General features: G+C 57.2%; 8 protein-coding genes and 2 non-coding genes across 10 annotated transcripts; 5 read left to right on the top strand and 5 right to left on the bottom strand.

Moving 5' to 3' along the window:
* Positions 1-597: 597 nt before the first annotated feature.
* DCS_05616 (ARP2/3 actin-organizing complex subunit Sop2) lies at positions 598-1,816 on the top strand (the record flags this gene model as incomplete). Its single annotated transcript, XM_040802918.1, has 3 exons — positions 598-820; positions 877-1,704; positions 1,776-1,816. 3 exons carry the CDS (start codon positions 598-600, stop codon positions 1,814-1,816), a joined length of 1,092 nt encoding a protein of 363 aa, XP_040657951.1.
* Positions 1,817-2,106: 290 nt separating this feature from the next.
* On the bottom strand, positions 2,107-2,697 carry DCS_05615 (protein HMF1; the record flags this gene model as incomplete). The annotated part of the gene is made up of 3 exons (XM_040802917.1): positions 2,107-2,493; positions 2,583-2,596; positions 2,655-2,697. The coding sequence occupies 3 exons, from the start codon at positions 2,695-2,697 to the stop codon at positions 2,107-2,109; spliced, it is 444 nt and encodes a 147-aa protein (XP_040657950.1).
* A 2,344-nt stretch (positions 2,698-5,041) lies between these two features.
* On the top strand, positions 5,042-7,606 carry DCS_05614 (glycosyltransferase; the record flags this gene model as incomplete). The annotated part of the gene is made up of 3 exons (XM_040802916.1): positions 5,042-5,299; positions 5,411-7,046; positions 7,179-7,606. The coding sequence occupies 3 exons, from the start codon at positions 5,042-5,044 to the stop codon at positions 7,604-7,606; spliced, it is 2,322 nt and encodes a 773-aa protein (XP_040657949.1).
* A 1,276-nt stretch (positions 7,607-8,882) lies between these two features.
* On the top strand, positions 8,883-10,334 carry DCS_05613 (polysaccharide export protein; the record flags this gene model as incomplete). Its single annotated transcript, XM_040802915.1, has 3 exons — positions 8,883-9,509; positions 9,586-9,814; positions 9,916-10,334. The coding sequence occupies 3 exons, from the start codon at positions 8,883-8,885 to the stop codon at positions 10,332-10,334; spliced, it is 1,275 nt and encodes a 424-aa protein (XP_040657948.1).
* A 166-nt stretch (positions 10,335-10,500) lies between these two features.
* Positions 10,501-11,460, bottom strand: DCS_05612 (uncharacterized protein; the record flags this gene model as incomplete). Its single annotated transcript, XM_040802914.1, has 1 exon — positions 10,501-11,460. One exon carries the CDS (start codon positions 11,458-11,460, stop codon positions 10,501-10,503), a length of 960 nt encoding a protein of 319 aa, XP_040657947.1.
* A 4,080-nt stretch (positions 11,461-15,540) lies between these two features.
* On the top strand, positions 15,541-17,856 carry DCS_05611 (Zinc finger transcription factor ace1; the record flags this gene model as incomplete). Its single annotated transcript, XM_040802913.1, has 1 exon — positions 15,541-17,856. One exon carries the CDS (start codon positions 15,541-15,543, stop codon positions 17,854-17,856), a length of 2,316 nt encoding a protein of 771 aa, XP_040657946.1.
* Positions 17,857-19,290: 1,434 nt separating this feature from the next.
* Positions 19,291-19,373, bottom strand: DCS_t57. The gene has a single exon. It is a non-coding gene; the product is annotated as a tRNA-Glu (tRNA).
* Positions 19,374-19,517: 144 nt separating this feature from the next.
* Positions 19,518-19,599, bottom strand: DCS_t56. Its single transcript has one exon. It is a non-coding gene; the product is annotated as a tRNA-Glu (tRNA).
* Positions 19,600-20,211: 612 nt separating this feature from the next.
* On the top strand, positions 20,212-22,130 carry DCS_05610 (asparagine synthase-like protein; the record flags this gene model as incomplete). The annotated part of the gene is made up of 4 exons (XM_040802912.1): positions 20,212-20,829; positions 20,877-21,329; positions 21,407-21,943; positions 21,981-22,130. The coding sequence occupies 4 exons, from the start codon at positions 20,212-20,214 to the stop codon at positions 22,128-22,130; spliced, it is 1,758 nt and encodes a 585-aa protein (XP_040657945.1).
* A 3,018-nt stretch (positions 22,131-25,148) lies between these two features.
* DCS_05609 (uncharacterized protein) lies at positions 25,149-26,604 on the bottom strand (the record flags this gene model as incomplete). The annotated part of the gene is made up of 2 exons (XM_040802911.1): positions 25,149-25,697; positions 25,756-26,604. 2 exons carry the CDS (start codon positions 26,602-26,604, stop codon positions 25,149-25,151), a joined length of 1,398 nt encoding a protein of 465 aa, XP_040657944.1.
* Between the last annotated feature and the right edge of the window lie 966 nt (positions 26,605-27,570).

Genomic DNA, 27,570 nt, shown 5'->3' with positions numbered 1-27,570 from the left:
TTCGGAGTATTACTTGGTAGGTAGATTAGATGCAGGTATTGTACAAGTACTTGGGTGCAAGTATTTACTCGCAAAGCACGAACAGTCCTCCGCACATGTACGCCTACAACTAATTACTCGTACTCTTACCTGTAAGCACGGAGTGCATTGGCATACCGAAATATTCCCAAGCACTTGTTTGCATCTACTCGGTACAGTAATTACGTACACTCTGCTACCACACATGTACATATACTGTATGTACTGTAGTTGCACAAGTGGCTTCAATATCCTACCTACATGTGCAAGTAAAGAACACCTACGGAGTACACCTAAGCACTACTGTATACTTGGTTGTAGTTGCACTGCAAGTACCTTGTACATACTTACTGTACAGTGCGGAGTAAGTACGGAGTACTGATGGAATGGTGCCTGACCCTCAGTGTGGAGAAGGAATCATTACGCAAGCAACATCCATCTCAGCGGCCAACCCCCGCCGTCACTGACCATCGTCACCGAGCCCTTCGCTCCTCACTTTCCAACCGAATCCTTCCTTTCTACTCGAGTTCTGCTTGCGATAGTCGAGAGCTACTCCTATCGCTTCGTCCCTCTACCGCAATGGCTGCTCCCGAGGTTCACCACCTGTTTCATAACCCGATTGCCGACCACTGCTTCTCGACAGACCACGGCGTCCTGGCCGTCGCTCGAGACACGGCCGTCGAGCTCTACGGCAAGGTCGGAAATGCCTTCAAGCTCAAGGATGAGCTGAAGGGTCACGACAAGATGGTGACGAGCGTTGACATCGCACCCGGCAGCGGCCGCATCGTTACGTGCTCCCAGGGTACGTGCCGGACCTTGCCGAACCCGGACGCTGCCGGTCGCTGACGAAAGGCGCAGACCGCAACGCCATCGTCTGGGAGCCGTCTCCCACCGGCTACAAGCCAACCCTGGTGCTTCTGCGCATCAGCCGGGCGGCGACGTACGTTCGATGGTCGCCGTCCGAGACCAAGTTTGCCGTCGGCTCGGGCGATCGCGTCATCGCCGTCTGCTACTTTGAGGAGGAAAACGACTGGTGGGTGTCGAAACACCTAAAGAAGCCGATCCGCAGCACCATCACCAGCGTCGCCTGGCACCCCAACTCCGTCCTCCTCGCCGCCGGCTCGACCGACGCCCACGCTCGAGTCTTCTCCAGCTTCATCAAGGGCATCGACAGCAAGCCGGAGCCCAGCGTGTGGGGTGAACGGCTCCCCTTCAACACCGTCTGCGGCGAGTACCTGAACAACTCGGCCGGCTGGGTTCACTCCGTCGCCTTTTCGCCCGGCGGAGACAGCCTCGCGTTCGCCGCCCACGACAGCAGCATCACCGTCGTCTACCCTAGCGCTCCGGAGCAGCCGCCAAGGGCGGTCCTGACCGTCTCGACGCAGCTTCTGCCCTTCAAGAGCCTGCTCTGGAAGAGCGAGAGCAAGATCATCGCCGCCGGCTACGATTGCGAGGCCTTTCGTTTCCAGGGCGGGGAGTCCGGCTGGCAACTCGTGGCGCCGGTCGATGCCAAGGACGCCCACGGCGCCGGCCAGCAGCGTGAAGAGTCGGCCCTCAACATGTTCAGGCAGATGGACCTCAAAGGCAAGCTCAAGGATGACACGCAGCTGAAGACTACGCATCAGAACACCATCACGACGATTCGTCCCTACGAGTCGTCCGGCGGTCGCGTCACCAAGTTTACCTGTAAGTAGCCGCACCGCCCCCCCCCCCCCCCCCCCATGTTGTCACGGTTCGGTTGGCTGATGACGGCACAGCAAGCGGCGTCGACGGCAGGGTTGTCATCTGGAACGCATAGAGGCGATGGCGCAGAGTCTACAGTAGATGGATGGTGGTCTGACGCGGGACACGCTGTCGGGTGCTGTGCAATGCAATACCGACGGGAAGTCAATGGTAGTCTGTGGTGATGTCACGTAGCGATGCCTCGACAACAGACAGGTTAGAGGATACGAGGGTGTGCGTGTCGTTGAATCGTACGGATACGTATGTGTGGATTCGAATGGCCTCGACGGATTCAATGCAGACTGCCACCCGGCGCGACATTGCCGCTCCGTTCGCTCCGTTCGCCCCGTTCGCCCTCCGAGGTACTCACGGAAGCGCAATGGCCTCAATCTCGACGTCAACGTTCTTCGGGAGAGTCTTGACGGCAACGCAGCTGCGAGCAGGCTTGTGGGGAAAGTACTTTTCGTAGACAGAGTTCATCTCCTGCCGCAAGTCAGCAGGCCAGCCACGGTGAAGATGATGCCGCTCAAGGCAACGCAGGAAGCATACGGCAAAGTGGGCCATGTCGGAGATGAAAATGTTGCACTTGACGACCTTGGCGAGGGAGGATCCGGCCTCCTCTAGGACGGCGCCGAGGTTCTCGCAGCACTGCTTGGTCATGTCGGCGATGGAGCCCTCGACCATGGTGCCTTGCGGGGTGAGGGGGATCTGGCCGGAACAGTAGATGGCCGTGGGCGTCTTGACGGCCTGGGACTGGCGAGGCTGTTAGCCCCGGCGAGCCTCGGCATCGAAGGCGTCCGATGGTGTCTCGGCGTCGGAGCGGATCGGCGGGTGAAACTCACGTAGGGCCCGACAGCTGATGGGCCGCCGTCAGCATCCGCTTGTTCGCATCGGGACAAAGGGGGAGAACGTACGAGCCGGAGCATTCTTGGTGAAGATGTTGACCTGGTCCGCCATGGTTGACTTTCTAGCTCGAGGAACATACACTGCGGTCGGTGTAAACCTTGGGCCCTGCACCGGCAGACCCCGACGTGCGGCCGCCACGGCGAGGATGCCTATGGACGAGGAGGAGCGGGCGCCGACGATCGGCGACATACCTATCTGGACGAGAGAAATTGACCGCTTGGCACTGGCGTTGACGGCGTGAGGCAAATGTTGGGGAGAAACTGGAAACGGAGGTTCAAACTCTCAGCTCCACAGCAGATGGCGTCGCTGTTAACCCCGCCGCGGGACGGTGAGTGGGTGCCGGCGGGTTGTCTACTGAAGAGCGTAGCAGGCGCCAGGCCTGAACAGGGCGTGGCGGCCCACGCGATACACGCATAGTGTAGTCGGTAGTGCTGTTGCTGCGCACTGTATTGCTTACTAGCCGACGACTTGCACGGTTACACCTGTTCCTAGCATCAACCATTACTTGCTGTGGATGCAGATTGAGTTTTTTTTAACAGTACGGATACAGCGTAGCACAGAGTGCGAAGTCCCTAGTGGCCAACGGCCCATCACCATGGTTTCCTGTGGCAAGGTGGCACTATTCATCGAACGTTGATGCATGGTCGGGTGCTCGTTGCGAGGGACGCAGGCTCCTTTCCTGCTCAGGCCATTCACTAGGCGTTCTTAGGTGTACTTGCAAGTAATTGAGTGTAATGCTCGTACCAGGATCGGTAGTTGTACTTTGGCGTAGGTGTGCTTGTAAGTACTGTACTGTACTGTACTGTACTGTACTGTAGTGTAGTGTACTGTACTGTACTGAGTATTTGTCCATGCAAGTAAGTACTAAACCACTGTACTGTAAGTATTACCTACCTCTAACAAGCACCGTACTGGTGAACTCCGTCCCTATGGAGTACTACTGTACGGAGTACATGCAAGTACTGTACAGTGAGTACTTGTAATTAAACTGATTACAAGGCACGTCTTGCGAGTTACTGCTACCGATACTACCGGACGGTGCACCTACCCAACACAAGAGGGCACCAACCTCCGCTGCCGATATGCATCGCTCAATGGCTGTGACATATGCATGTGAATCATTATACACATAATCGTTCCCAAAGGCCCGGCCGCTGGCATGAACCGGCCTCTCCTTTGTTGGTGGACCTGTCAAGATTACAAGTAATACTGTGCGGAGTACATTCAAGCTGGAGGAACAAACAGCCCCTCTGTTGCGGGGTGCTTTGCCGCCTCAAATTACCTGTAATTGTACATGTAAGTAAGTACAGTACTCTGTACAATTAAATTCATCGACTGGTAGATTACAAGCACGGAGTACTTACGTGGCTTGTACTTGCAACTACTCCGTACGAAAACTTGCATGGCCGATTGCTCCATACGTGTACACAATGTAAGTAATGCTGTACATGCACTGCAAGTACTACTGTGCTGTTATTACTGTGCTGTACATGTACTGTACAGTACTGTACTCCGTACCTACTAGGTACAATAGCAGATTGATACGTACTAATTCATAGAATCATACGAGCGGCTACCCCCCACCACTTCCGGAGAATTCTGCCACCATGCTAATGGCATATAGCAAGTACTAGCAATCTTGCGAGCACACGTAAACGCACTGTGGCATACTTGTACTTTGGTGCACCACTTGCAGAGCACACACACCCTTCAGAGCACACGCACCCTTCAGAGCACACGCACCCTTCAGAGCACACACACCCTTCAGAGCACATCTGCAGGCATCGGCAGGTCCTGGTCAATGCCGTACGGCGCCGCCGATATTATAACATGTACTCGTATCCAGGTACGGAGTGGATCGCTGCTTTAGTGCACCCGTAGTTTGAAGAATTGAATGCTAAATCAGGCTGACAGGTCTGGCCAGGTGGCAGTTGGACGCCGGCACTAGTACTGAAGCAGCCCAATACTGGGCTCCTGGTGCCCCAAGTGGGTTCGTGGAGCTGCCCTGGAGATGGCGCGGCCCTCCGCTGCGAGCCGCTGAACGCGTCCTCCTCGACTCCCTCGACAGCCACGGCCAGCTCGGTTGACTCGTCCCGACGATTCCTTAGGTGGCCTGTTATCCTCCCTCCTCCCCCAACCGGTCGCACTCTGGCCTCGAGCCGGCTTTTTCTTTTACTTTGTTTCTTTCCACCCATCTTCATGGTCATCTTTTCCCCATCCTCCTCCTCCTCCTCAACTCTGCCTGCCTCTCCGTCTCTTCTCGTAGCTTGCCATCCCGCCCCTTCGTGGTACGTTCTCCGCCGTCCCCGTCCTCGGCCACGCGGGCTGCCGCTCGCATCCCCATCTCCTCGTCGACGAGCCGCTTGCTGACACGTCCTCGCGGCCCTCCAGAATCATGGCACACGGCTCGACGCCGCAGGGCAGTCTGCGGCAGCGAAATGTCGGGACCAAAAAGAGCTCCGAGTCGCTCGCGAGCACCCGTGAGCGCGAGCTCGACGCGCTCTCCACCTTTGCCGCCCAGCAGTCGGCCGCCGTTCCCGATCTCAACCACAGGGTGGCCATCACCTTGATCTCGGTGCTTGCCTTCATCACCCGCTTCTGGGGCATCACCCACCCCAGCGAGGTCGTCTTCGACGAGGTTCACTTCGGCAAGGTGCGTACCGCCGGCGATCCGACCGGCCCGACCGCCCAGTCACGACGCCCACGACCCTCCCACCAACGACGCCCGACGGACGGCTGACGTGACCCGACTTCTGTGTCGTAGTTTGCTTCCTTCTACCTCGAGCGAACCTACTTCTTCGACGTCCATCCTCCCTTGGCGAAGCTTTTGTTCGCCGCCATGGGCTGGCTCGTCGGCTACGACGGCCACTTCAAGTTCGAGAACATCGGCGAGTCGTACGTCACCAACCGCGTGCCCTACGTCGCCCTCCGCGCCCTCCCCGCCATCCTCGGCTCCCTCACCGTCACCGTCGCCTACCTCATCATGTGGGAGTCGGGCTACAGCGTTCCCGCCTGCGTCCTCGCCGCCGGCCTCATCCTCTTCGACAACGCCCACCTGGCCCAGACGCGGCTCATCCTCCTCGACGCCTCGCTCGTCCTGGCCATGGCCTGCAGCGTCCTCTGCTACATCAAGTTCTACAAGATGCGCCACGATCCCTTCAGCAGGAAGTGGTGGAAGTGGCTCATCCTCACCGGCTTCGCCCTCTCGTGCGACATATCGACCAAGTACGTCGGTCTCTTCGCCTTCCTCGCCATCGGATCCGCCGTCGTCATCGATCTCTGGGAGCTGCTGGACATCAAGCGCCCCGGCGGTGCCGTCCCTCTGCCCTACTTCGGCCGGCACTTTGCCGCCCGCGCCTTCGGCCTCATCTTCATGCCCTTCATGTTCTACCTCTTCTGGTTCCAGGTCCACTTCGCCGTCCTCACCCGCTCCGGGCCCGGCGACGACTTCATGTCGCCCGAGTTCCAGGAGACGCTGAGCGACAACATCATGCTCGCCAAGGCCGTCGACATCAAGTACTACGACACCATCACCCTCCGCCACAAGGAGACCAAGACCTTCCTGCACAGCCACAACGAGGCCTACCCGCTTCGGTACGAAGACGGCCGGGTTTCGAGCCAAGGCCAGCAGGTCACCGGCTACCCCCACAACGACACCAACAATCACTGGCAGATCCTGCCGCTCGAGGCCAACGACCGACAAGGCATGACGGTGAAGAACCACGAGGTCATTCGACTCCGCCATCTCGTCACCGACAAGTTCCTGCTCTCGCACGACGTCGCCTCGCCGTACTATCCGACGAACCAAGAGTTCACCTGCGTCTCGCAGGAGGACGCCTACGGCGGCCGCGCCAACGACACCCTTTTCGAGATTCGCATCGAGAAGGGCAAGGACGGTCAGGAGTTCAAGACGGCCTCGAGCCACTTCAAGCTGATCCATTTCCCGAGCAAGGTCGCCATGTGGACGCACACCAAACCCCTCCCCGAGTGGGGGCACCGCCAGCAGGAGATCAACGGGAACAAGAACCTCGGCGGGACCTCCAACGTCTGGTTCGTCGAAGACATCCCGTCGCTGCCGGCCGACGACAAGCGCCGGAGGAAGGATGAGCGCAAGGTCAGGTCCATGCCCTTCCTCGTGAAGTGGTACGAGCTGCAGTCGGCCATGTTCTACCACAACAGCAAGTTGACGAGCAGCCACCCGTACGCGAGCCATCCGTACCAGTGGCCCTTCCTGCTGCGCGGCATCAGCTTCTGGACACACTCCGACACGCGTCAGCAAATCTACTTTGCCGGCAACCCCGTCGGATGGTGGATCGCCGCCGGTCTGCTGGCCGTCTTTGCCGGCATCATCTGCGCCGACCAAGTATCGCTGAGGCGTGGCGTCGACGCTCTCGACCACCGTGAGTCCCCCCCCCCCTTGCTCCTCCCTTGCTCCCGCCGCCACGTCGGACTGGCCGTTGTCGAGCGGACCGGACGGCGCAGGCTGGCATGAGCCGGCACGAGATGGCATGGGCTGACGAAGCAACTCGCAGGCACCCGCTCGCGATTGTACAACTCCACCGGCTTCTTCTGGCTCTGCTGGGCGACGCACTACATCCCCTTTTGGATCATGGGCCGTCAGCTCTTCCTGCACCACTATCTCCCGTCCCATCTCGCCTCCTGCCTCGTCGCCGGCGGTCTCCTCGAGTTTGTCTTCAACTCGGAACCGGCCGACGACGAGGCGCACGCAAAGGGTGGAAGGAGGGCCTCGAACGCGAAGCCGAGGAAGCATCTTACCTCGCAGGAGAGGTTCGCGGGCAAGAGCATGAAGAATGCCTGGTTGGCATGCAGCGTCATACTCGTCGCCTGCATCGCCTGCTGGTTCTACTTCCTGCCCATCACCTACGGTTATCCCGGGCTCTCGATCCCCGAGGTGCAGAATCGCAAGTGGCTCGGATTCGATCTCCACTTTGCCAAATAGACCGTTGTCGGGGAGAAGCGTCGAGGGCGGGCTGGAAGGGCGGGCTTGAAGCCATGCGTGCGCACGAGGACGACGGCGACATGGCAGGCGCCGGCAGCCTCGCGCGGGGTGACGGAGACGGCCCGACCGAGGCGGAAGAGGTTCTGACCATTATGAGGAATGGAGAACGGAGGAGGGAGAATGCCCAACTCGGGGAGGTGAGAGGGGGGGGGGGGGGGGGGGGCAACAACGCGACATGTCGTTGGGCAGTTGCACCATCTACGTCCCATATGTTCGTCATGGAGGCAGGAGTGCTGCCGGGGTTGACGAATGCCGAAAATGGAATGCACTGAATGAACTGGCTTCATCTTCGAGAGCTCAAATAGAAGCAGTAGTGTTTATTTACGACCTGTCGTCGTCGTCATGTACGGGGAATATATACCTCTCGCCTACTACGACTGCGGGTGTACTGCGGGTGTACTGCGGGTGTACTGCGGGTGTACTGTGGGTGTACTGTAAGTAGGTGCTTCTGTGCTTGTATACACGTGTAGATACATATATATACATGTAAATGTCCAGCGTAGAATACCATGACGTTCATGTTCCTGCTAGTAAGTACTGTACAGTAATACTTGGTGGTACGGAGTACCCCGTATTCAATACTTTGTACAGTACTTACAGTACTCCGTACATATACGCAAGTACAAAGAATAGCAAGTATTAGTACTTCCCCTACACCTACTTGTAGGTGCAAGTATTTGTACAGTACGGAGTATTACGGAGTAGTATGCCAAACTATAATTAAGTAGTTCGGTGGAGTGGCTCCACTCTCCCCTTTCACGCTCGCTCTAATAATACAGTACACGTAAGGGGCGCCTTCACAGGGGGTTCAATAAGCATTTATCCGTGGAAAAGTCACTTTTCTTACTGCAATTATGGAGAGTATACTTGGTCGGCGATAAAGACATATGTCCACTTGCCGCACGTACTGTGCGGAGTACGTCGACATCTACTTACTTGCTTCGGCACTTACAGGTACGTACCTCCAAGCCATGGCCAAGTAAGTACACATACACCTCGTATCGACCGACTCTCCCTGCCGCATATCGTGAACACGCTGTACACGTCGTGGCCGAAAAACACACCTGGGGGGGAGGGAAACTGCTCGTCCTTTTCTCCTTTTTTCATTCTCTCGCGAATGTCCCTTCACCCGCCTTAGCGAACGGACGCAATGCTCGGAGGGCGGAGGGTATCATTGGTGAGATTGAGCCCCACAGCCTCCTTCGAAAGCTCCCCGATGCGTCGTCCACTCCCCACCGTGCTCTTAGCCGGTGCGAACAGGCTATACCTCCGTCGAATCCGACGCTGGCGAACCACGCGCCTGCTTCTGCTGCTCTTCTGCCTCGTCAACGTCCTCGACGTCCTTCGAGTGCACCGCAACCTCTTGAACTATGAGCTGTACCGGCAAGAGCTCGAGGCCGGCCCGAAGCCGTCGCGGCCAAACGAGCGCATCTACATTGCGAGCATACACTTCAACAACGGCGACGTGCTTCGAACCCACTGGAACGAGGCGGTTCTGCGTCTCACGGAGACGTTTGGCGTCAAGAACGTCTTCGTGAGCATATTCGAGAGCGGCAGCTGGGACGACAGCAAGACGGTGCTGCAGGACCTCGCCACGGAGCTCGAGAGGAGGGCGGTCCCGCATCGCATCGACGTGTCCGACGTGACGCATCGTGACGAGATTGCCAAGCCGGACGAGGAAAAGACGGACGGTTGGGTAGTCACGCCGAGGGGCAAGAAGGAGCTGAGACGGATTCCCTACCTCGCGAAGCTGAGGAATCGAACCATCAAGGACTTGCTGGATCTGCACAAGCAGGGCATCAACTTTGACAAGGTCCTCTTTCTCAACGACGTCATATTTACGGTAAGGCCCGCCATCTCCGTGTCGGAGCCGTCGTGGGGGGAGGGGGCGGGGAGAGGCTGACGTTTCCGCCGCCTAGACGGAGGATGTGCTGGCGCTCATGGACACCAACGGAGGCGACTACGCCGCCGCGTGCTCGCTCGACTTTTCCAAGCCACCGCTCTACTACGACACCTTTGCGCTGCGCGACACGGAGGGTTCGGGCCACGCGATGCAGACTTGGCCGTACTTTCGGGGCCGGGAATCGAGGAACGCACTCCTCAACAACGCCGACGCCGTGCCCGTCACGAGCTGCTGGAACGGCATAGGTTCGTTTGGGCCCTCCCCTCCTCGCGCGGGATGCATCTGCTCCCACGCAACGCGCATGGTTCGAAAGCAAGCTAATCGTAGGCCGTTTCGTCCCACCCAGTGGTCATGCCTGCCGAACCCTTCGTCTCGTCGACGAGCCTGCGCTTCCGTGGCGTTCCCGACTCGCTCGCCCTGCACCACCTCGAGGCGTCCGAGTGCTGCCTCATCCACGCCGACAACCCGCTCTCGAAGACGCTCGGCGTCTACCTCAACCCCCGCGTGCGCGTCGGATACAACTTGGCCGCGTACGAGGCCACGCACCCGGGAGATGGCGACGCTTGGGTTTCCATGTGGCAAATCTGGCGCGGCCTGTGGGTGAACAGGATAAAGCGCTGGACCGTCTTCACCTTGGAGGGCTTCGTCGTCCGCAGCAGGGTCGGCCGCTGGGAAGCGGAGGCGTCCGGGAACAAGGAGGCGGGCGAGTTTTGCTTGATCAACGAGATGCAGATCCTGGCGGACAACGGATGGGCACATGTATAGATGCTACTTACTGGAGTGGTTGTACGGAGTACTTGTACCGAAGTCGGTGGATGCCATGACGACTGTGTCCACGGAGACAGATTCGTCGCACACTGTGCATCTTGACGGATCGACGACTTCATGGCAAAGAGGATTATTCCCAAAGTACCTTGCGCTCCATCCTTCATTACGTGCACGAGCATGGAGATTCTGCCTCCGTTGCGCCCGCCAAGTCCGATGCCGCATGGTACGTGGGAATGCTCCAAGCCTCATCTTCGTCCCCTCCCAACCGTTCCAGGCACCGGCTCCAAGGCCAAAAGTACGGCTGGGTCGCTCCACCGTGTACCTGTCCCTCGGTGCCATCAGCAAACGGTCGAGTCTTTGGATGGGCATGTGGAGATGGATGCCGAGAGCTGTTTCCAGAGTTGTCGGTCGCGTCGGCGGGCCAGTGCATGAATTCCTGCGTTGCGGTGTCGGCGTCGCCATCCAGACGGAAAGGATGCTCCGGGGCGCTCTGGTTCGATCTTGGAGCGAACGGGTCAAAATCGATGCGAACGAGGGGACAGCTGAAGCGGTACATGGGCATCAGCTCGTCTCCAGAGTCGTCGAATGCTTGATGGGCGTCGACAGATTCGTCCTGTTCCTCGCTCTCCGCATCGTGCATCCAAGGCTGGATGGCATCCATGTTGGATGCCAGGGAGAGGTCCAAATCTGGCGGCCGGTTCTCCGCCAGGCGCGAGGATAGGGGCTTGATGCGCTTTATCCTCGACAGCACCGGGTCCGGGAGGCTGGAGAGAGCGGCGGTTCCGCCCACCTTGGGAACCGTCGCTGTCGGCTCATGAACAATGGCTAGACTCCGTCGCAGCCAAGGAGCACAGGAGGAAAAACAGGACAGCATGATGCCGATGGCTTCCATGAAGGAAGTGATGATGAATGGAACGTTTCCCAGAAGCATCAATACTATAAGGAAGAGGAGGTACATTTCACCCGTCTGCAGGAAGGCAGCCGCGGGTCGAGACTGGGCGACTGTGAGGACGCCGGAAGCCGAGAGGGCAGAGCAGAGGGGCAAGTCATGATTCCATTTTATCCCCCAGGATGAGTGACGACATCGGCACAGGACATGGACATGGCTGGCGCAGCTCGCCATTTGCCATTCTGCGGTGAACAAGACAGGGACGGGAGGGGGCGGGCCGTCTTCCCTCGCTGGCCATTCCTTTGTCGATTCTCATCCGGTTCGGAGGCAACAAAGGACTCGGCAGGGAACAGTCGCCCCCTTACGTGAACGCTCCCCCAATTCTGGAGCCAACTTGGGCCAGAAGGGGCTGACCTTGGGAGTTGGTAGCAGAGCCAATCGAGCCGGCTCGTCGGTCATCCGCAGTCGTGGAGATGTCGCGAAGAAGGGGCGAGTGGAAGGGACGGAGTAGGAGAATCTCTCACCTCCCGCCACCTCTTCCACCCCCCTCTCTCCCCCTCTCTCCCCCTCCCAAAAAAAAATGCGAGTGTGCACTTACTCCAATGCACACGAGTACCATACGGTATGCATCGTGCTTGTTTTCGCGGTTGCGGCCATGCTACTACGTCATTCGGTCGGTCGGTCGGTCGGTCGGAGAGATGGATCTATGGAGACGTACATGTAAGTACGAGAATAAGAATACGATGCACACGGTGGGGCCACCAAGGCCGGTCGTGCTACCCCATCGAGGGTCAAGACAAGCAGGACACAAGGTTCGGGTCCAGTAATTACCAGTAATAGGAGATGGAGGGCGAGAGCGGGAGCATGCGCGTTCGTAGGGCGAGGCGTGACTTGACATGTTGTCGTCCCGTTGGGTGGTGGCCACTAGCAGCATCCAAGTAGCTAGCGCTTCGAGCATTGAGTCACAGTCCCGCCCATCTCCGACTCGATGGCAATTATGACAGGCCGAAAGCGACAGTTTGGAGGAGGGAGGGGGGGGGAGGATGAAAAGGACAGAGTTGTTTTGTGCTCGGGAGGACGCAACTGGCGGGGACTTGAGCCCCGAGGTCCATGCGGCAGGCGCGCGGACGGTGGCACGTCATCCACACGAACTAATACAGCAAGTACGTATTCCTCGCTACCACGAGGACAATCACGGGAACAACCACGAGGACAAGGACAGCTACGAGGACGGTCAGCCAGGCGGGGTATCGGTACATGAGCAGCACCTGAGCGTTCGTTATCTGCTCCGTAGCAGTACATGTTTGGTTGTCGGCTTCGCACGTGGCAAGTGGAAACTGTCCAGCGCCAGTGTTGACTCGACACCGTCGTGCAGCAACAGGCACTGCTTTTGGCTCTACTTGCATGCACTGTACAGCTACATGCTTGTTCGGTGCGTATGGACCAAGGACGAGCTCACTTCCAAGTGCTCCGTACTCCGCACCAAAGCAGGTACGCACATGAATGCACGTACGTACTCGTACTCGTCAGCCATCAGCATGCTGGAATCTTTCCGCCTTTTCTTTTGGCCAGCATCAGACGGCGACGGGGAACGGCGGCCGAGGGCCGAGGGTGTGTTGGTGTTGGGGGCGCCACTCTGACGCTGTTGGTTGTTGGGCTGTTGGTTCGTGGTGTTGGTCGGTCACGAATGACGCCAGGTCGTCGTGGTTGTGGGTGGGCGTGGACCTGAAGAAATAAGTACCCCTACAGTACGGAGTACAGTACGGAGTAGTTGCACTGTACAGTACGTACAGTACTTGTACAAAATGCTCCGTACTTGCATTGCTTAGGTAATTACTACTTAAATACTCCGTACGGAGCACGTACTACTTGCGGCTCCGCGCGTCGAAGCCCACGCGGCCGTTCGAAACATGCGCTGCAACATGTAGTACTCACACTGCAGCACCGAAACGCCACAGGTCCAAATACGGAGTACAAGCACGTATTATTAATTACTCCGTACCACGGAGTGCTTGTATTTACTACTGGGCCACACGCCATTGGGAATGACTTGCGCACTTGGGGTGTATCATTGAACTCAGTCTACTCCGTAGCAAGTGTCCTGGATCCCCACTGCTGCAGCCGATGCCGGCGCCTGAATCAAGAGTGCATCGGATGATTCTTCAAGGCAGAAGCAAACGGCAACGACATAAGAACTTGTGAGGAAGGGGAGCGAGAGTAGCTGATGCCCCGTCCTCCCTGCATACTGAACTTGCTAGGTATGTAGCATCGAACGTGCAGGCTCCGCTCCTATCCCACCATGGCATAAGCTGCAGCACAACTGGAGCACCCCTTTCCGACAGTTCAATCGCGCATGCCGCAGAGCATTGTGCCGGGTGGTTAAATGCAGCTTTCCACGCACCTGCAAAGTACTCCGAACATGTACCGAGCATGGCGGTATGAGGTCTTCCTGAAGTGATTGGGTGCACACCATTACCTATGGTACGTCAACCTGCAAGTAGTTGCAAGCACATGCAAGCACGTGTACCAGCACGGCGAGTTCCACGCACCATGTCATTGCACTCCGTACTGCATGCAATCAGTACGGACTACGGAGCGCAGATATAGTGAATGACATGCATGCAACATACCAAGTACCTGGACGCTTGCAAGCGGTGCACGCACTAGGCCAATTTGAATGTGACATCACTTACTCCGTACGGAGCACACTTTCACCTAATACACGTACAGACTTCCATACTTGCCTGCAACCTCCACTTGGGAGAACAGAGTGCATATGCTTGCACTTGCATGCATATACTTGCTTGTGCTTGTACATGTACGCCTGCGTGTACCTGCTCTCCGTACAGCAGGCAGGTGTACCATTAGACAGTAATACTTGCTCTATTACAGTGCTCCGTACTGTAGGTGTACTGTAAGTAGGTGTACTGTAATGCCCGTGCCCCGTGCAGTAAAACCCGTACAGTACGTTCGTGGTCCGTTCCTGCAACCGAACGTGGACAGGCAGGCGGCACGTGCACAACCACCAAGCCAAGCACTAAAGTATTGATTACTGTATAGGTAAGTACTTGCAGTAATTATTAATACATGTGTTGCTCGGTACGGAGTACTCCGTACGGAGTACTGACTTGCAACTACTCCCTATTCCTCCGTACTCTACGCACGGTATACATGTACACCCATAAATAACTGCACGCGCCTCATGTACCTGCACACGGTGCACCTGCAACTACTTGTGACAACGTGTTCACTGACTCCTACGCAACACCAGCTGACGGCATTGGACTCGCCCGCCTGCAATGCTTGCAATTGTACAGAGTACATGTACGGCAAGCGTATCGAGATCTTATTACTGTACAAGTGGCACTGTACTCGCATTCGCTGTTGCTCGCACTGGCAGGGATCGTCATCATCATCCTCCGCTCCGCAGCGGCCACGCCTCAGCCTCCGCCCAGCGCTAGTCCCGCCTGGGGAAAGCCTCCAGGCAGCAGCCTCGAGCATGCCCTCCCGCCCGCTTTCTTGCGTTTCCATCCAGCACGCTAAGGACCGCTGGCGCGGGTTGCTCTGCACCGCTCCGCACCGCATCCTGCACCATGCGAATCCATGCACTCCCACCACCAAAGTACGAATCTACATGTAATTACAAGTGTTACACGTATTACACCTACTTTGCCAGTAATGGTTGTACAAAGTAAAGTAACTTGCTGCGCATTGCAAGCGCCATTGCAAGCGCACCTCGACTCCGTATGTGCAGTAGGCGTACTTGTAGGACGACGAGTGCCTGCAGTCTGCCTCAAGTACAGTAAGTGCTGCGCTACAAGCACAGTACGTACAGTACTTACACCTACCCCTCGGAGGTACCTGAGTCCGTTGCCAGCTTTGCCGCATCCACGCGTACCGTCCTGTATCCGTGCCATGTACTCCGTGGCTGTTGGTGTGCTCGCACTCGCACGCACTCCCTCCCACTGAACCCCATCGGCCTTCACCCGTCTCTGCACCTCCCGTCAAACTTCGTTCCTCCCATCCCATTTTCGCTTCTCTCCCACCTCTGTGCCCTCCACCATCGTCTTTCCACCGTCGTCTTTCCACCATCATCGCCCACGGCCCACCATTGTGGACGCATGCCGCTGCCTGCCTGCCGGCCTGCCTTCCTTCCTACCGACGGTCGATCGCCCGTCCTGTCCTCGGGCCATTTGCCTTTAGCTTTGCAGCTCGTCGTCGAGCCCGCCGCCGGCAATGTCTCCTGGAAATCCTCGTCGCCGGGGGTCGGCCACCACGGGAGAGTGTGAGGACGGCCTTTCTAGAAAATCCAGCATGGCCCTCCGCAAGGGTGCGACCTTTCACTCTTCTCCTTCCTCCGTCCCCTCGTCCGCTGCCACGGCCAGCACCTTCCTCCCTCCTCAGCTGCCGCGCTCGTCCACGCACATCGACCACGTCGTCGATGCCAACCGCCGTCGTGTTGCCCTGACCCTCGACGACATCGACGAGACCCTGGCCAAGACGGAACGTCTTTCCCTCGAATCCCGCACCACGGTCGGGAGCGCCTCGCTCCGGGACGTGAGCTCCCCCGTTCCCCGAGGCCTCCTCGACCTCGCCAACCTCCACCTCGCCGACCTCGGCCGCGCCCCCGACGGTCCTGCCCCCCGTCCAACCCCCCCTCGCTGCTTCGTCCTGCCCCGGAACGTTGGCGAGAGCGCCAAGGCGGACTGCGACAGCGGCCTCGGCACCTCCATCGCCTCGGCCGACGACGAGTGCTGCCCCTCGGCCGACGCCGGCAAGGCTGGCATGTCGTCTTCGAGTCAAACCCTCACCGGATCCTCGGCCGATGCCGCCAAGGCGAACCTGCCGCTCCTCGGGTCCAAGGCCTACTACCGCATCTACCACCGCATCCTCGGTCCGCTCCTGGCCGAGCCGGCCTTCAAGCCCTTCAAGCCGCTCCTCGTCGTCGTGCCCCGCCAGATAAGGGACAAGGAGATCATCTGCATCCGCGATCTCGAAAAGACTCTCCTGTTCCGCGCCCCTGTAAGTCGTCCGCCTTCGACCCGTGTCCCTTGCGGCCCGCGCGCTCATCCCGTGTTGCTCTCGCAGAGGGACTCGCCCTCCCTTTACCTTGACTTCTGCCTCACCTTCATCCGCTGCGTCCAAGCGTCCGTTCACCTCTTCACCGAACGCGAGCAGGTCCGCGGCAACGACCGCCCCTACACCAACGGCTACTTCATCGACCTGGAGGACCAGCTTCTCCACTACGGCATGCAGCTCTACAGGGCCAAGAACGCCCCCGCCGCCGACGACGCCGACATGGTCGATCAGTATGTGCCTCCGCCGCCTCTCGTGCCCCGACCCGCGCCCGCTGCTAATCACCGCCTGCCCCTCAGGTCGGACGAGATCCAGCTCTACGGCGGCGTCGCCCAGAACGGCCGCCCCGCCGAGCTCGTTCGTGTGAAGAAGGATGGCACCGCCATCTCCATGGCCACCGGGAAGCCCGTCGACGTCGGTGCCTCGTTGCCGCTCAAGCGCTCCGCCAGCCGCCAGCAGGTGGATGAGGAGGATGTCCGGCGTTCCATGGCGCGCCGCAAGAAGAACGCGAGTCCCGACGAGTTGGCGCCCAAGAAGTGCCGACACCACGGCTGCGCCAAGGAGTTCAAGCGCCCCTGCGACCTGACCAAGCACGAGAAGACGCACTCGCGCCCCTGGAAGTGCCCCGTCGCCGCCTGCAAGTACCACCGGCTCGGGTGGCCCACGGAGAAGGAGATGGGCCGTCACATCAACGACCGCCACTCGGCGGCCCCGAGCACCTTCTACTGCCAGTATTCCTGCGGCTACACCTCCAAGCGCGAATCCAACTGCAAGCAGCACATGGAAAAGGCCCACGGCTGGACCTACGTCCGCACCAAGACCAACGGCAAGAAGGAATCGCCCGCGTCCGACGGGCCCCTCGTTCAGCAAACTCCGCCCCTCCAGAATGCTTCGACGCCCTCGACGGTGCCGTCCTGCGGCGTGTCGACGCCCCTGCAGGAGACGGAAGTCGCCGTCGCCGTCATGCCCGCCTACGTCTCCGACGCCGATTGGCTTGCCACCTTTGGCTCCCAGCCGCAAGCCGTGGAGGCCTTGGATGCCATGCCGGAGACCCCCTCGCCCGCCTCGCCCGCCTCCTACGAGCAGTATCCTCCCTACCTGAACAGCCCCGCCTTCATCCTCGGCGATGAGGACATCTACGCCGCTCAAGTCCAACTGCCCGCCCACCTCTTCCCCAACATCGGCCAGCTCCTGGACAAGTTGGCGCCCCAGAACCTGCCCATCTACCAGATGCCCCATCTCCCTCAGCCGGCCGCCGCCCTCGCCCAACCCCACCTGCCGCCGGTTCCCCACTTCTCCCCGGCTGGTCAAGGCAGCGTCATGCTCTTCTCGCCCGAGGCCGCGGCCGAGGCCGACGAAGGCTTCGACGAGTCCTTCGCCGCCCAAGGCGCGGATTTTGCCCTGCTCTCGACCGCCGAGGTCATGGTCTTCCCTCCGCTGGTGCAGGACCCCCCCAGCATGAACCTTGGCTACTCCCAGAGCTCGCAGCCCGACGACATGTTTCGTTCGCTCGAGTTCCCCCCCGCTCATGACTTTGCCTCTTTCGGCTGCTAGTTCTTTTCTTCGCGAGGACGGGACGAAGAGACGTTGCCAAACATCTAGGCGATACAAAGTCGAGTGCGCTCCCGTGTGTTGTTTCACGGCCCACGCAGCATCACCACTCGGCTCGGGGATGATGATTTGATAAACTCCGTTCCGTACGTAGCCTCGGAAGGCAAGCAAGCTGCCTGTCCTCCACTGCATACCGATGGCAACTGCACTTTCGACGCAGTTTCTTCCCGAACCGGTCCGCCTGCTTCCATCGCATCATCCGCCGTCATGACGACGTCGTGGCCTTGCTGTCGGAACGGTCTGCGCTCGGGAGGGTAGGGAGTTTGATGATGCTGGATTGGATACGAACAACCTTTGCGACGAGAAGTTTTTTTTGGTTGGATTTAATACGGACTCTGGTGTCCTGGCGTTGTATTGCATGGTTTTACGGGTCGATTTTGGCTGTCGCCATGGACAGGATGCTTGTGCTTGTGAGATTGCTTGGCTGCATGGGGATGCATGCCACCTTTGGACGGTTGGCTTGTTCACGGACCCTGCAGGGTTGCTCCTGTTTTGGAGTTGCATGACGTTTTGGACCGACTTGTGAAGGTGGACATCGCCTCTCTCATACGATATTAATGTTTTCTATTTATTCCTCATGTTTGACAGGCCTTCTTGTGGAGCCTCCCTGAGCCTGCATCTGCCGTGTGGTGTTGTACCAGTAACATGTCATGCCTTGCCTCATCTCTTCTCCGGTCAACCTACTCGACGTGGCGAGATATACCCCCTTCATTCATTACCTTTTCTGCACGTAAATCTGTGTTGATCGTATGACGGGTGGTTGGCTAGGAGGAGGTACGGGTGCTCACATGAGGATGAGCTACCCTATAGTTCCAACGACATTAGGTCTCCGGACGACCCTACATGTATGTACGTGCCTCCCCATGCGCCTAGTGGTTGTTTTTTGGAAGCACGTGCCCAGATACCTTACTGGATTGTTGTTTGCATTAATGTCACCGTTGACAGAAGGGCCATGTTGATCCTGGTTTGGTACACTCTTTATCACAAAGGATAGCGGAGTGATGATGTTCAATTATCGTACCAACTAGCAAAAAACTTCTTATGTCTGGTACATTTGCAGAGTACTTGCTTACGTGCTAAGTTGCCAAGGAAGTAGTAAGATACATGTAAGTATATAGATCAAATCTGTTGAAGGGATAAACACCATCCAAAGGATTCACCACAATTGCCCGGTACTGCACTTACCAGATGGGCGAGCGACGTGTATTAAACCATTGTGCAGGTACACCAGTTTTGGTGGTGAGAGACTTGCCAACATGCAAAATTCAAATACAGTGAGTGAACCTTGTTGAGATGCGGCCCAGATGCGGTTGGTGTGCAAAGTAGGAAAATCAGGGTCAAAAAGTCAAAAATAAAGTTTCCGTAACTCAGGAACGACTCCGGTACAGGGAATCGAACCCTGGGCTGCTCGGAACTTTCAATTTGAGAGCGAGCGATGTTAGCCACTACACCATACCGGATATTGAGTCACTTGGTTGAGTGGAGTGGACGTGAATCATTTGATATCTTTTCATTGTGGAGAATCCTCGAAAAAAAAAAAGGAGAAACAGACTTGCTGGTGGGGGTCTACCAGACAGACATCGTAATGAACGGCAAAATGAAACCTCCGGTACAGGGAATCGAACCCTGGGCTGCTCGGTACTTCAAGATGAGAGCGAGCGATGTTAGCCACTACACCATACCGGATGAGTTGCTTGTTTTAACTTGAAAGGTGTCAGGTAAAATATGTACATGTAACGCTTGCCATGCTCGAGTCATAGTTATGCTGCAAGATGCCTGGGACAAAGATCTGTCTGCAAGTACGTCTACCCTTTTGCTTTACCACAAAGTACGGATCCAAAGCGGTACGTCGCTCTACTTCTCTAATCACTGGATAATAAGATCAGAGCATTCCAGGGAGTACGATTGCTGGCTGCAGAAATTGTAAGGGAATTATTATGGGAAGGGAACTCATACTATTTCACAACTGTCTGGCCAGCAGTGGTGCATGCGAGGAGGTGCAAGTCTAACCCGTGAGGACATACCAGGATATTTGCATTCCTAAAAGGTTCATTGTTGCCCAGTATGGTACTATGACCCTTCATAAACCTGAAAAATTTTGTAGCCTTTCAGAACTTTGTAGCCCATGCTTGTCCGTCTCAATTCCCTGCTCTCGCCCTTTCTTGTGATTGAATGATGCCTGCGCCAACAAGAACGACGCGTACTTCAGAATAGTGGAGCCGACCTTCATTTTCCAACCTTCCCTCTCCAGCATTCCAACGACGAATCTCGACGCTGCGCTTTCGTCAGCGGCAGACAATGTGCGGCATCTATGCAGCCATTTCTGCGTCCGGATACTGTCATGCTTCTCCCACTCTGGAAAAGCGTCTTCGAAACCGGGGCCCTGACCACCATGGCTCGGTCGAGGAGCGGCTTGACTACGGGAACAAACCGTTGTTCCTGACCTTGACCTCGACGGTGCTCTCCCTACGTGGGGACCACGTTGCGAAACAACCACTCGTCGACGACGCCACCGGCTCCGTGCTATGCTGGAATGGCGAGGCCTGGAGGCTTCACGGGCGTCCCGTCGAGGGCAACGACGGCGAAGCGATCCTGCTCGAGCTGAGTGCCGCTCGAGGCGAAGGCGAGGTGCTTGAAGTCTTGCGTGCCATCGAAGGGCCCTTTGCCTTCATCTTCCTTGACAAACCGGCTGGCCGTCTCTATTACGGACGAGATCGCCTGGGACGCCGCTCGTTGCTGGTCAGGCACGGACTTCCGTTTTCCTTGTCGAGTGTCGCCGAATCGCCAGCTGCTGGTTGGATCGAGGTCGAGGCCGATGGATGCTATGTGCTGCCACTTGGGCTGCCCCGTGCCACGGGACACCTGTCGGCTGAACTCGTCCCCATCAGGCGTGACTGGGCGGAAGATGCAACGCTGGTAAGGCTGCCACGTGCCGTTTTATCTACCACTCCATCCATGGACAGGGCATGTGGCGCGTTCACCCAGCTCACCTGCGGTCTGCTCAGGTGTCCAGCATCGCAGTATTCGACACCTCTATTCCCGCCGAGAAGTGTGCATTGACACGCCATTCGTCTTCGGCGCAGCAGCTTCGCCGCCAGCTCAACGAGTCGCTGACGTCCCGCGTGCTGCAAGTGCCGGTACCACCCCATTCATCCCCATCCGACGCCGCAGTTGCCGTCTTGTTCTCCGGAGGACTCGACTGCACCGTGTTGGCACGTATGACAAGTGATTTGCTACCCTCTGACCAGGCGATCGACTTGATCAATGTCGCATTCGAGAACCCGAGGATTGCTGCTCAGCACAAGGGCGCGTCGCAGGAGGAGCTATTCGAACTTTGTCCCGACAGAATCACAGGGCGCAAGTCCTTTGCGGAACTAGGGGCCGTCTGCGCCGACAGAAGATGGCAGTTTGTAACCGTATGCTGGCCAAGTGCTCAGTCCTCCTGCGCCGCCGGCCCTGAAGCAACACTAACAGACACGATGCAACGCGATAGGTAAACGTCCCCTTCTCTCTCGCGAGCGGCAGCCGGGCCGAGGTGATTGAGTTGATGCACCCGCACAACACGGAGATGGACCTGTCAATCGCCTACGCCCTCTACTTCGCCGCAAGGGGACAGGGGCGCATCCTTGATGAGCCGGGCTCGGCGGCACGGCCCTACACCACGACGGCTCGAGTCCTCCTTTCCGGCCTCGGCGCCGACGAGCTCTTCGGAGGCTACACGAGGCACGCAACAGCATTTTCCAGACAAGGCTACGCCGGCCTGGTGGACGAGCTCAGGCTGGATGTGGGACGGCTGGGCAGGAGAAACCTGGGACGAGACGACAGAGTCATGGCGCACTGGAAGCGAGAGGTGAGATTTCCCTACCTCGACGAGAGGCTTGTCCGATGGGCGGTCCAGCTGCCGGCCTGGGAGAAGTGTGACTTTGAGAACCCAGGGGTCGACGGGGAGGTTGAGGCGGGGAAGAGAGTGCTGCGCATTTTGGCGCAGGAACTGGGAATGACGGGCGTCGCCGGGGAGAAGAAGCGAGCGGTAGGTTTCGATGGACTGCCTTACCATGCCGATGCAGCTGACGAGGCGCCAAGATCCAGTTTGGGGCTCGAACGGCAAAGATGGAGAGCGGTCGAGTCAAGGGGACGACGGTGATTTCATGACAACGACGACGACATATGTGATGCCCGAGGCAAGCGCCTCTTGCGCAGGCACCCATGGGCCGTGATGATTCTCAGATACTTCCGAGCCAACGGTAACGGGACGCTTCCGACGAGACAACGTGCGTTTCCCACCGGCTAACCCGTTGTTCCGGACAGAGCGTTCCGCCGTCGCAATGACGTTGTAAAGGCAAGTCTGAGCCCTTGGCCGCATGCAACTCGGGACCTGTCGTGCATATTTCTCGGTGCAGCTGGATGCAACGCGTCTGCCATGATGCAACGGTGATGTCGCTTCATGCCGCACATGATGTGAACCAAGCTCCTGCAGCTGGTATTTTCTGCCAAACTTAGAACAATTTGCTTATCTTGGGGGCACCCACCTTCCATCTTGCGTGCTGGCCAAGGATGGCCGACAAGGCTCCCAGCAAGGCACTGCCTTGGCAAGAATGGCCTTCAAGATGCAAGCAAGTACGAAGGTACTCATGCATGAGAACAAGTCTCTGGGCGCCCGCCAACCAAGGATTGGGAGCTGTTCATGTATGAACCTCATGTTGTAGTTTGAGATGAGAGGATGCTCGCCAGCATCGACTGTCGTATGGATAGAGTGTGCGGAGCACTGTACATGTTGATCATATCAGCCCTGCGTGCGCTTGGCTGTTGGCGATGACCGCCACCAAGATGGACCACGAGCGAGTCCCGAGGAGTCGGAGATGGCCGACAGTAGGGTTCTGGATAGAGTATTGCCATGTGATCGGTAGTAGGATTCCGTAGCAGTATTCCGTAGCAGTATTCCGTAGCAGTATCCCGTAGCAGGATTCCGTAGCAGTATTCCGTAGCAGTATTCCGTAGCAGTATTCCGTAGCCGTATTCCGTAGCCGTATTCCGTAGCAGTATCCCGTAGCAGTATCCCGTAGCAGTATTCCGTAGCAGTATTCCGTAGCAGTATTCCGTAGCCGTATTCCGTAGCAGTATTCCGTAGCAGTATCCCGTAGCAGTATTCCGTAGCCGTATTCCGTAGCCGTATTCCGTAGCAGTATCCCGTAGCAGTATCCCGTAGCAGTATTCCGTAGCAGTATTCCGTAGCAGTATTCCGTAGCAGTATTCCGTAGCCGTATTCCGTAGCAGTATTCCGTAGCAGTATCCCGTAGCAGTATCCCGTAGCAGTACTCCGACGAAGCACTCCGTGGATGTACGGAGTACTCATGCTTACTTACAGTACGTGTATGAATACTGTACTTAGATGTAAATGTACATGTACTATGCAGATGACGTACTTGGATATGAGTGCGGAGTACTCGATCCGTTCTCACCCATGGTCCGAGTCACCTGACGCCCCCCCCCGGCCTGGCAGTTGTTGGGCATGCCGTTGGCACCTTCCTGGACCGTTGATCATGTCGGGCCGGAGCGATGGACGGGCTTTCCGCTCGGCAGGTCATGTGGCTAGCTTCGCTCTCCCCCTCTTGGGCCTCTGGGCCTTGCCAGCTACTTGCATGGATCTTGCCTCCTCCACAGCAACATCAACGTCCTCTCAGCAGACGAGCGACAGCCAACATGCGAATATTTCTTTTTCCTCACTGGGGCCTCCAAATGTGAACAAAAAATGACGAGTACGTTCACGTAGGACGCAGCGGTATTACTCGTCCTGCCAATCTAAGCCCTCCAAAAGCCTCCTCACTCCTGTCATCCAGCAATCACCCAGGGCTGGCGACCTCGCGAGCCTCCAACAAACGATGATCGCTCGGGACTCGTCGTTCATCTTACCTGTGTTGTATATTATCCAATCAGCAGTCTACAAATGCAACACTGTACTTGGTCCTACGAGCACGAGCCAGCCAGGCAAGCTCGCCAGCTGGGGACGGACTCGGTTGCCAACGGAAGAATTCTCGGATGAGGTGCTGTGAGTATTGCTAATATTTGTTCGTATTCATGTTGAAATTGAATGAAAGACTTGGATGCCCATGATGGGGAGATGCCTTTTCGCGAATATGACCGTCGAACAGCACGTGTAAAACGCGATCCTCTCTCCATTACGCTCATCCTCAGCAACACTCAGCAGGAAAGGCGTCCTCCTAGTTACTCGGCAGCAGTCAAGTCCATCCATACGGTGACCCAAACTCGTCTTCATCACATCATACGCCCTCGCTTGCACGCCAGACAGCAATCAGCATGCGCTTCAGCTTTGCCCCTGCCGCTCCCTCGAACACGGCCATTGCTGCGGAAAATGACACTCTTGCACGCCGCTCACACTCACGCCATCTAGTAATAGATGTCGACGCAAGGACCAGAGTTGGCAGCATCGTCAATCACAATTGCCGTCAAGGGTCTGCTGTGCTTGGATGGCAGTCATCTCAGAAGCCTCATCACCACTTTCAAGTGCCGCTGGCACTAAGCTGTCGATGACGAGTACAATCTACAAGTACTTGTAACAAGTACTTGTATTTGACGCGCTGCCGACGGTGCCTTGTAAAACATCACCTACGCTGAGCATCATATATAGATTTAGCTGCTTTGATGCTTCATCTGGTGTAGGAAGTATCACGATACTGGACTTTGGATCGTGGCAAGGAACATGACGTCTCTCGTCAGCGACCTAAACTGTCATCTTGGCATCCGTCTGAAGAGACTAATAGCCACAGCGGCCTTGTATCGCCTGAACGTTCACGGGATCGACCTGACGCTCCGTGTCGTCGTGTCGGCAGCTCGCACGAGTTTTTTCGGATTACAAAACGTATGCGCAGCCCTTGGGTCGGACCCGAGTTCTGCTCTCCTTTCGCCGCCCCCTCTCGTGAACATTGCAACAGGAAGATGATGCATGGTCGGTGGCATGCGTATTCATCTACATATCAACATTCTTGCATGCCTATTTCGTACACCGCCCTCCTTGGCGTGTCGTGAAATTCACCTTCCGATTTCGTGTATAGATTCAAGCCTGGACAGATGCCGCGCCGCACCGTTGTCTGGCTCTCGAATCCGCCATGTATACATATAAATCTAATGCACAAAGCCCGCATCATCGACGAAACAGGGGTATACTCTCGCCGCAAACATGCACAAGCTGGCATGAAACACGCCGGGCGACCCCTTCATCACGCGCAAGCCTGTACGGCGAGCTGGTTGCCAAATTTGTCCACCATGAAGTGGCTGAAGGCCTCGTCGTCGTCGTCATCCTCGAGGAAGCGCCGATCGTCAGTCTCGGGCGGCAGCTTGGAGTACAGCCCCTCGCCCGGCTTGGGCCACGTCGGCGGCAGCGAGACTTCTACCTCGCCCACGCGGCTGACACCGGCATCGCTCTCGTTGTCAGGAGCCGTCGTGGCCGCCGACTTCTGCAGAACCGTGACGCGTTTTAGCACTTTGCGGCTTCCCTTGACCTTGCGGCTCGCCGCCTTGGCATCCAGCACGGCGTGTCCGTGACGTGCGCGGGCCTTGGCGTTCGTCGAACTCTGCAGTCGTGCCGTCGTCGGCGTCGCGCCGGGAAGGAGAGATTTCCACTCTGGATCGTCAAAGATGGGAAGGTCTGGATGCTTCTTGGTGACAGAGACGAGGACGTCGACGAGCAGCTGGGGTTTGAGCTGGTCGCAGAGGGACAAGATGTTGAGCAGGTCCGTCTTCTTCCTGCTCAAGAAGTACTGGGTGCGCTGGTAACACTGGTCAGCGTGTTTGCTGGACTGATGGACTGCGCAGTGGGTTACCGACTTCCACGTCAGTTGCCTGCCTCGCCAGGAAGCCGACAAGCTCGGGTTTCGCCGGAACGACGTCGGGCGGGAGGCTGGCGAGACGGTTCTCTCGAAGCCGCTCGACGACGGAGCGACGACCTTGCGTGCTCCGATATGCCACCGTATTTGGGCCTTCATCCTCGCATTCTTGGCAAAGCGGGTTGGCATCGCCGGCCGCTGCCGTGGTCGACAGGCATTCTTGATGATATTGATTGGAGCAGCCGTGACAGACGATGAGAACGTTTGACGGCGTCGACAGACTGGAGCTACATTTGACACATGCTTGAAAACCATCACCGGATGAGGATGCCGGCGACGCCGGGAGTGACTGCGGCGGCGGCGTTGCCCGAACTGGCGGCGCCTTGAATGGAATGGTATTCTGCGTGAAGTCGGGCTCTGGCGAGTCTGAATCACGCTTCCGTTTCAGGTTCGAGGGAGGAGAATGAATGAATCGCATGGCAAATTTCGAAACGTCTATTGGAGCCTCCGAGGTGCCTGCCTGGCGCGGCTTGGGCATGACGACGGTGGAGCTTCTCGACCTAGAATAGTGCTGGGAACGGCCTTTGTCCGAGCCAAGAGGACATCTCGAGTCACTCTGGAGCGCCGAAGACAGTCCAGACTTTATACGATGCAGGATCCATGCGTTGGACTTTGAGAATTGAGGCGTATAAGACGATCGCGGTGGTGCTGGCGTAGGATCGGGGGTCATGACCGCGCGTGGGAAAACATGCTTGTCCAATTCCATACGAGAGGGGAAAATAGACTCTGCTCTGGAAGGGGCCGGTGGAAAGGGCCTCGGCGGGAGCCTTAGCGGTGGTAAAGAGGCCATCGTGACTCTCTACGGCGACGGCGACGACGACGGCGCGGGCAGTCCAAACGGTTCGGGGTTTTGATAGCCGCGTCCCGCCAGCCGCAGCAGCTTTTAGCTCATGGATGAGAGCAGGGGAATTCGAAGACGAACGCAAAAGCTCCTTCTGCTGAGACGCGTGTTGGTTGACGTTTTGTGCTGCGACATGTGATGGCACTTGGAGGGTGAGGGTGAGGGCTTCTGGATTACGCAAGTGTCGGAAGGGAATGGAATGATGTTCTTTTGCGAGCAGTCACGTGACCTCCGCCCATTCTGCGCATGGAAAGGGGCCTACGGATGCAAACCTACAAGTAGATACCTATACTGTAGGTCCAGTACTTGTACTGTATGCTTTGACAACTGTATTAATTACTGTAGATCCCTTACCGCAGTTCGTGGGAACGAAGGGGTAGTAGAATATTCGGGATGAATTGCTCCCGCTTGCTATTGCTCGTCTCAATTTGAAAGCGAACAAGCTCGCTATTAGGTTTACTGACACTTGCATTTTGTCACAGCTTTGGCGTCAGCGTCGCCGGATTGACCAATTGCTGAGAGCCGGATTCGTTTTCGCCCTCAGTTTCTCTCCTAGAATGCGTAGGCAAATACTAATGAAGGCATCAGGAAGACACGCGTGGAACCCATCATGTCTATTGCGAAGCTGCCAAAAACACGACCTCGAAGAGTGCTTACGTGGGCGCCCTTCCACATCCGTCTCGTTACTTTCCAATCGTCCAGGCCACCGTCATTGCAGCAGGCCGGCAGAGCGTCGCGGGTGCCTCGAGGGCATGTAGATCAGACGTCACTCTGAAAACAAATGCATGCTCTGCGTATGACCGCAGAGCTTGAGCTACAATGGGTATTATGTATCCGCTACACCCGCTACACAACCTGCAAAATGATTCCACCGATAAATATCGGCCGGTTCCCGAATCTCATCGACGACGGCAT

The sequence above is a fragment of the Drechmeria coniospora genome, chromosome 02, assembly GCF_001625195.1.
Source record: "Drechmeria coniospora strain ARSEF 6962 chromosome 02, whole genome shotgun sequence".
In the NCBI taxonomy this organism is placed as follows: Eukaryota; Fungi; Ascomycota; class Sordariomycetes; order Hypocreales; family Ophiocordycipitaceae; genus Drechmeria; species Drechmeria coniospora.
The sequence above is the reverse complement of the archived record's forward strand: the minus strand, read 5'-3'. Positions and strand labels throughout refer to the sequence as shown.